Here is a 9,152-nt window from a genome sequence, read left to right on the forward strand (position 1 = left end):
TTCTCAAATGAAAGATCTCAGATCCAACGATTTGAGATCCCTTTTATAATAATCCCCTCCATCACAAAAATCTTAGGGTGCGTTTGGTTACTGTAGATCTTTGAAGAGATCCTTGGTCACAAGGATCAAGGCATGGTGTGCATGCCTCGATAAAACTCCATGCAAATTGAGGATCTCAGACCGAGCCAAAAGGCCTCCGAATCCATGGATTTTAAGTTCGATGTTAAGGTTGTCAAATCTCTACTCAAAACACCCTTTGATCTGAGATTCGAGGGATTCAAACACAACATTAGGTTTAGTAACTAAGGATTTCAGATCTGAGAGAATCAAAGACATCCTAATCTCTTTTCATAAGCATGCCTTTGGGAATTCATTGTTTTTTATGTAGTTTTGGCTAAACAATGCATACTGCCCCAAGGAGGTTGGTATTAGAGGGTGTCAATAGAGGTTTACCCAGACCAAACCCTATGGGGTGCAGGCATGGTGACAAATAGGAAGACTCGATTAAGACCTAGGTCCGGACCCAAAGATTTGATTAATACATGGACCTGGGTATAGTTTGTGAAATTTTATACCAGATTCGCACCCGGCCCGAGTTCTGATTAAGCCCTCTAAATTTTCAATTTAAAAATAATAATAAATATTATTTTATCTGGCAAAATAGACGATCGACCGCTAGATCTGGCAGAAGTTGGTGTTGGTGGGTTGAAGCAGGAGCGGTCACTGGGGGGATACTTCAATCTGCGATGGTGCCACCATGCCCTCGCCTCCTATATCCTTCTAGCCATTTCTCTGTGACATAAAAGTACCCGTCTTGTTTGCACCTGTCACGGGAGGTCGTCCAATGCAGGCATCTTTTCTTAATTTCATAACCTTTTTCTTTTACTTTAATTTTAATATTTTATTTTAGAAAGACTTGAAAACGATAATAAAATCACAGCTCAGTTTTTGGATACTGTTAGAAACGCACCTACATTAATCAACGACATTCATGTCAACGTTTCAAATTGGGTAAGAATCAAACAGTTTATGCCTTGGAAAAAAAAAAGAATAAAACATTTTACATGGAAGCAACACCTCTTCCATGTTGTGTGATCCACAGCTGCTTTGGATAACGAATCTCATGATCTCATCATTATCCAACATATAATGGGGTTCATTCTAAATTGAGTCTTAGCCATCCAACCAATGGTCAAGATTAGTCCACATCCTCACCTCAATGTGAACTAATTCGATCAGTGGAGAAGCATGAGTTGGACATCTAGGATCAATATAGATCCTCGAGGATAGGATCTTTTAGGGTACCTTGACTTTTGATATTGCAAAGCAACACACGTTTCACGTTTTTTATTAAGCGTTTTACGTTAAGATTCCAACCCGTCATTTTACTAGATCCATTCTCAGTTAATCAGTTCACATCCCTACTCCTAAGACCTGACCGCACCATCACACCTGATGATACACATTCACCTGGACATGCACTAGGGGCAAAACTGTGCCCTCCGGTCGCAGCATCATGCTCACTACTTACACACACACACACACATTCCCCAGTTTTGGAGCCACAGTCATCATATTGCATTAAGGATATCAATGAATCGGATTTTATCTTCAGTTTAGTTTCATTTGATAAGCCAAAATCATATCTGATTATAATTGGATGAGGATATGAATTCGACTTTTTGCTACCAAACCCGGCAAGTATCCGAATTTGACAGATATCTGAATCCGTTTACATGTGAAAAAACAGATCTGGTATGAGCTCTTCATCATCCAAATCTGAATCTGATTAGTCAAATGTGTTATTTACATCCCATACGAGTCCAAACCGTCAACATCCCCTGCCCATAATCTCTCTCTCTCTCTCTCTCTGGGCTGGGACCATCACCCGAAGAAAGTCTAGGACCAACACCCGAACAAAGTCATGACTTTAAAGTAAACAGCTACATAAGATGGATCAAGCATTCAACAAGATCAAAAGGTAAATCGGACCAACCAACCAACAAAGAAATTGAAAAGCAAACAAAAGAGTGACCTGTACAACACACCTCGCCCACCATCATCTTCTTTCAGAAGTCATGAACCATAAGCAAGGGCAATACTTCCAAAAACCAAACTCCTCTTCTACAAAAAACGGGAGGCAAGAAAAAGGAAGGAAAAGGGAACCCAGATGGGGAAAATAGCTGTGGATCAAACTGCGGTGCCATCATCATGCAAGCTGTACACCGTGAGAGAAGTGGAAAAGCTACTTCCTTTCTATTTACATCAAAACCATCCTGGATAAGTCAGTTAAGATCATTAATACCTCATCCTCTCAAGGAGTTGGTGAACCATCCAATGTCTCGTCCTGCGCATGACTCACCTGTCGTGGCTCCCGCAGATACCGAAGAAGAGACGTTGCCTGCAATCCAAACGCCCCCGTCAATATCTCTCATCTCTGTTGCTTGCAGAGACTAATACCAATTTTCAAATACCCACAACCAAACAATTTCAACCACAAAACCGTCGGAAAAACATCAATTTTTTTTTATTTAGCTAGCAAACGAATCCTGAAGATCTCCAGTCGAAAACCAACTTCGGAGAAGCCATCATCATTAAAGATGATAAATTAATAACCTCCCAATTACAACACCCAACGGCGAAAAAGAAAAATTAATAAATAAACAAAAATAAAAAACGAAAAAACAACGCTATGAAGGACATAAAAGCAACATGGTGCTTCCACCAAACGCCCATAAATAAAACAATTATGTATAGAATAGAATATAGATCACGCAGAGAAAAAAATATATCTGAAATTTTGGAAATTAATAAAAAATGAGAAGGAAAACGGGTGGCATCAGGTGCTACTAGTGGAGTACCCTCTTCAACGCCTCCCTAGATAGCAAAAAAGAAAACTGCAGAAGTACATAGTAACTAGTAAGCACCAATTTCCACGGGACTAATATTCTAATACAAATCTCAGAAAAATAAATGAAAGGGGAAGAACCCCAACACGAAAAGATAATATGGATGAATTGTTAAATGGAAAACAAACAAAAAAACAATTCTTTTGGGGTTACTGTCTGTGACCTTGTTCTTCGCCCTCGCCGTTCCCGTCTGCGATAGCGCCACCAATGGCGGGATGCCTCCTTCCCTCACCAACAGCGTGCGGTTGCACACGATATCCGCGCACAGACCCAAGAGCGTCGCCACCGCAAACTCCTTCCCCTTTTGCGTCCCATCCTCGATCACCTCCACCAAAATGGGGATGCCCCCATCCTCCACGATTGCGGCCTTCCCCTCTGCGAGGGTCCCCAAGCTGCTCAGCACCACCACCGCCTTCTCGACCACGCCGGAGCCGCGGTCGTTGATCAACTCCAGGAGCGGCTTGACGGCCCCGGCGGTGACCGCTCGCTCCTTGTTCCGGTGAAGCGACGAGAGCTTGTACAGGGCCGTGAGAGCGTCCTTCTTCCCCCTTGCCGACCCGCCGATCAGGAGCGCCACGAGCGCCGGCACGGCACCGGCGGCTCCGATCGAACACTTGTTCTCTTCAATCATTGCCAGGCTAGAGAGGGCGCACGCCGAGTTCTCCTTCGCCACCGCCGTCCCTGTCTTCAGCGCATAGACAAGCGGCTTGATCCCGCCGGCGGCCGCGATCGCCGCTCGGTTCGCGTCATAGAGCGAGAGGTTCAGCAGCGCCGTCGCAGCGTACTCCTGCGTCGCCGGATCGCGGCAGCGGAGGAGGCCGATCAGAGGAGGGATTGCCCCCGCGCGGCCGATCAGCTCGCGGTTCTCCTCCCGGTTCTTCGCCAGAAGGCGTATCTTTCCGGTGGCACTCCGCCGGACGGAGACCGACGGCGATCCGAGAGCCGAGATGAACAGGCTGATCGTCGGCTCGAGCTCCTCTGCGTCCATGCTCTCCAGAAACCCTAGAATCTCTTCCTCCTCCGACAGCCGTTCCCCAAACGCCAGCCCTACCTCCAGCTCCAGCGGGGAGGCAGCGTCGTCCCGATCGGCCTCGTCAGAGCCGGCCGGAATCGAGGCGAGGCGCTGGAGCTCGCCCGAGATGTCGCTGCTGCAGGCAGAGAGATCGCTGAACGCCTGCGAGAGGTCGAGGAATTCGTGGGCGTCGCGGAAGGAGGTAGGGGAGCCCACGAGCCGGGCGAGGTCGATGTCGCCCGAGTCGGTGAGCGACGAGGCGTCGGAGGGCGGGAGATCGGCGTGGAGGAAGAACTTGGAGCGCAGGGTCCGCATGGATCGAGCGCCGGTGGCTTTGGACCTCGCCAGATCGACGGCGGAGCGTGCCGGAATCTGCGATAGGGAAACCATGGTCTCGGCGAAAATGCAAGCTCAGTCACCCGGTTTCGGCCTCGAACAGCGATCTCTCGGTCGTTTGGTACACCCTTCCTCGAGCGACTCGGACTGCTCGCTCGATTGCAGTTGCAGGTAGAGCTTTGCTTTTGCTTTAGCTTTAGCTTTTTGGGGGAGAGCCAAGCAGAGTGGGAGGGAAGAAGCGGCAGCAGCCACAATAAAGAGGAATCTCTCGCTTTATGGAGAGTGTGTGTGTGTGCGCGCCCGCGTGCACCACTAGTTACACATATAGAGTCTAGTGCGTGTACGTGTCGAAAGGTGACCGTACAAAATGAGTTGTCAGAGAGCGACAGATGTTCGTACCATAACATCGGTGTGCCATCGGACGACCGCTGTTCATGGATCATGGATATGCCTCAACGGGGTCTACGTGCCTCAGGATCCGTTTTCGAGTTGCACTTGCACTATTGATCATCAGTAGCTGCCTGTCACAAACTGTCAATTGATCCCGCGGGCTTTGGAGCAGGTCCGTCGTATTCTTTCCTGGTTCCAACTCATCCCAATATGATTTGGGATCAAACTTGTACGGGTAAAATCCAGAAATTTTGATAATGGGTCCAATCGAACGGATATCTACCGAATTTGTGTGTGGGATTCAAGTTTCAGTGGAAAAGGTAATTATTGAATCCAGATCTGGCCAGCCAATTGAATACATTTTTGTATGTTACTGGATTCGGATGTCCATTAAATTATAATTCTGTTCCGTTTCCGATGTAAGACTCCATTCAGAACCCAAATCCGATTTTTAATGAATAAACGATATTATTTGCTTTGTAGAATCGCTTAACGTTTTGGCAGCCTTGCATTGAGATTGGAAATGCTATTTTCATGCACTGCTAGAGGGATTGGTCTCCCCTGTTATATAAATGGAGAGTCTGTATAGCTCTATTGATTCTTCAATATATATATATATATATATATATATATATATATATATATATATATATATATATATATATATATATAGCTTTGCCAAAACGTGGCGTTGAGGATGGAGTTGCCAAAAACATCTTGTCGTAAATGGTGTTCAAATGCGCAGTTGAGACCAATGTTGTCAGTATTGGTATCGGCCCCTGAATCGTTTAGCCACTGATTCAGCTGTATCTGCCGATATACACCGATACTCAAGTGAATCGTTTTGTATTGGTAAAAAAAAATAAAAAAATATTACATGCCAAAAAATATTAAAACAAATAAATTTTAGTATTTTTTTTGCATTTATTAAAAAAGACAAATTGGGAATTCCATTAGAAATCCAACCCAAATTTAATGATCGAATATCGCCCTGATATTCTTAGATGATATCATATGATCATATCTGCTACCTTGATATTCTTAGATGATCGAATCAACTGGATAGAAATATTATTTTGAACAATATAAATCAAATGGAAATTAATTACCCGCCCAAGGATCAAGCCAAAAGTCCACCAATCTTCCATCTAGCATGATTGGAATAGATAGGAATACTTTGCAATACACTGGATCATGCCCATGAATATCGCCCTGTTTTGCTTTGTATCCAAATGGAACTAGAGAAGCCATATTTATTTGAAACCAAATTGACCCGTGAATTTTTCTGCTTAAAAGCAACTAACCATCCAAACTTAGCTAATCAAGTAATATTTACCTGAGATAGTTTCTTGATACCAAGTCCACCTTCATCTCTTGGGCTACAAACAAGCTCCCAATATTAAATTATTATGAAAATTATGTATCAACTCATGTGCAATCATAATACTTTCCTATATACTTCTGCCTCTGAGAAAAGCCTTTCGATTATGTGAAATAATCATCTGCAAAATCTCATGCATTGATCTATTAACAAAAATATTAAAAATTATTTTGTAAATATAGTTGCAAAGGTTAATCAACCTAAAAGCTTTAAGCTTGTTCGCACCAGAAACTCTAGGAATCAAAACAATGTATAGCATTCATACGCTTCAGCAATCTACCTGTAAGGAAGAAGTTAACTACATTGCAAACATCTTGTTGTATAACATGCCAAAAATATTAATAGAACGTACCTAAAAAAACCATCTGGTCCTGGTGCACTCACTTTTAATTACAAATGTAGCAATTTTTACTTCTTCATCCGAAACAGGACTGTTAAGGTATGCATCATCTGTTTCAGAGACTCGTGGTTCTGTCATACCCTGTAAAAAAAATCCTCTTGTACAAATGCAAATAAACGCAAAAAATAAGCAGAAGCCTCCTAAGCAATCAGTCTATGCTCGTGAATGATCTGTTCGTCCTCTTTGATTAAGTTATTAATAAAATTAGCTTGGGCATTGGCCTTGAAACAAGCATGAAAAAATGCTGCATTGAGATCGCCATCTTGAAGCCACAAATCACGAGATTTCTACTTCCAATAAGCTTCTTCCATATTAATACAATTCTTCAATTCATCCCTAAGATTGCGTACCTGCATAGTTGCAGATCTTCCTCCAAAGATTGAATATGGTCCTCAATCCGATGTTTATTTTGAAAGATGCCTCCCGATTCCTGTTTGTTCCAGACTTTAAGTTGCCTTTCGACTTCATCTAACTTCCGAACCAATTTGAACATCGGAACACCTGTCACTGGCAACCTCCAACATCTTTCGATAATATTCAAACATTGCTCTTTATAGGTCCGCATTTAAAAAAACTTAAACTAGCCTTTATGTGGGTAATTGGAATTACCTGTATCAACTAGTAAACCCACATGATCAAAGACCACCTTTGGAATGAATTAAATCTGAGAATGTTAGAAGGAGGATAACCAAAAGAGTCTTTAGTAGATTCAACAACATATAAAGATTTAGGTACACCAAAATTGGAGGAAATACCAACCAATAAGGGGGGTGACGAAGACATGAAAGAAAACCCATCAAAACCGCGTGGTACGTCCTGGCCAACTGCGACTTGCATTTAGCATTTAACTTCCAATACTGTAAACCATTGTAATCGTTTGCATTCTTAAGTAATGATCGTTACAAGAATTTGTCTTCAATAGCACAAATCGTTATCGCTTTAGCATTTATCTTTCAATACTTTAAATCGTTGTAATCGTTAGCATTCTTAAGTAATGATCGTTGCAGAATTTTGTATTCCTTAGTACAAATCGTTATCGATTAAGCAGTTAACTTTTAGTACTGTAAATCGTTGTACTCATTTGCATTCTTCAGTAACGATCATTGCAGGATATTGTATTCCTTAGTACAAATCGTTATCGCTTTAGCATTTAACTTCTAGTACTCTAAATCGTTGTAATCGTTTGCATTCTTAAGTAATGATCATTGCAGGATTTTGTATTCCTTAGTACAAATCGTTAGAGCTTTAACATTTAACTTCCAGTACTGTAAATCATTGTAATTCTTTGCATTCATAAGTTATGATCTTTGCATAAATTAAGAAAACAGACAGTATCAACATCATCATCAACCCACGTCCAAATATTTATGTGCTTTGAAAGAGACATCAACATCAGCAACTTCAGTTTACGTAGTGGCCTTTGCTAGCTACTGCGAACGATTGAAGGCAAATCTATCTACCAATAGATGTCCTTATCTATTTGTAATATTTTTGTTCATGAAGTATATTGGTAGCAGATAACGATATGGATCCCATCAGCCAGAGAAGATGCAATTCAACACGACTAGCATATTTGTCTTGAAGTATATCGAAGATTAGTCAAATATTTTTTTAATTAAAATGTATGGTTTGTGAACGATTGAGAGTCCGACAGTAGGAATAGATCAAATAGATGGTCATCAGCACCCACCTGTCTATCCTACAAAATATTTATGCTTGCTCTGGTATGACAACAAAGATTGGGGATGATTATGGTCATTATATTCTGCGTAAGCTTCAATATATTTTATGACAAATACGTCATAGTCGTATGTGTCATGAATATATTGATGTATCAACAGAAGATAACCACTGGAATCATCATAAAAAATAATACAGATCTTTTGGCACAACATGAAACAACAACAGTATTAGCATCAAACACCATCCATCAAGCATATGTAGAAGGAATACAGAAGAACAAAGAAGAAAGAAAACTACAAGAAAAAGAAGGAAAAGAAGAAGAAGGCAGAGTAGAAGAAAGAAGAAGAAGAAGGCGGAGTAGAAGAAAGAAGAAGAAGTTGCGCTGCCGCAGAAAAGAAAGAATAAGAGAGGCTAAATAGATTAGGGTTTTAGACCTGGACAACGGGTCGGGTCGGGTCACTCCAGTAACTAAACCCATTACATAGATCGATATGTTGTTAAGACTAGATAAAGTAAAACAATGCTATCGCGATTTGCTTGATACGTCCTATCGACTTTGATTGATTTTGTAAAAGGCAGATGAAAGGACATTTTTATTTAATTAATATGCAATGCAAAATAATTTGCGTGCGGTATTTGAAAATGGACAGTAGGTGAAAGGACATTTCCTTTATATATAATTGACATGTTGCACAAGTTCAGGAGGGTGTCACTTCACTTTGCTTCGTGATTAAGTAACAGACGAAACAATGATTCCTTAAGAAACAACGTGTTCTAGAGCAAACATATAACCTGCTTCATCACAAAGGGGGTATCGATGTCGAGGAAGGAGATGACGGCAGGTACACAACCATCGATGTCAAGGAAGAAGGCGATGACAACTACATAGCCAACGATAGCGGCAATGGAGATGACCACAGCTATGCAACCAACAATGGCGATTCAGACGTATATTGTCTAAACCTCATGACTAGTTTATTCAACATTTGCCTCTTTTATGGCGTATATTTGATTTGTGTTGTGTACTGTAAAAAACAATTT

At 41.6% G+C, this 9,152-nt stretch overlaps 1 protein-coding gene across 1 annotated transcript; it reads right to left on the bottom strand.

Moving 5' to 3' along the window:
• Positions 1-1,950: 1,950 nt before the first annotated feature.
• LOC149848115 (uncharacterized) lies at positions 1,951-4,483 on the bottom strand. The gene is made up of 2 exons (XM_090019625.1): positions 3,073-4,483; positions 1,951-2,401 (listed from the first exon to the last, which is right to left on the bottom strand). The coding sequence occupies exons 1-2, from the start codon at positions 4,309-4,311 to the stop codon at positions 2,315-2,317; spliced, it is 1,326 nt and encodes a 441-aa protein (XP_089875751.1). The 5' UTR covers positions 4,312-4,483; the 3' UTR covers positions 1,951-2,314.
• Positions 4,484-9,152: the final 4,669 nt, after the last annotated feature.

The sequence above is a fragment of the Nuphar pumila genome, chromosome 1, assembly GCF_984573655.1.
Source record: "Nuphar pumila chromosome 1, dmNupPumi1.hap1.1, whole genome shotgun sequence".
NCBI classification, from domain to species: domain Eukaryota; kingdom Viridiplantae; phylum Streptophyta; class Magnoliopsida; order Nymphaeales; family Nymphaeaceae; genus Nuphar; species Nuphar pumila.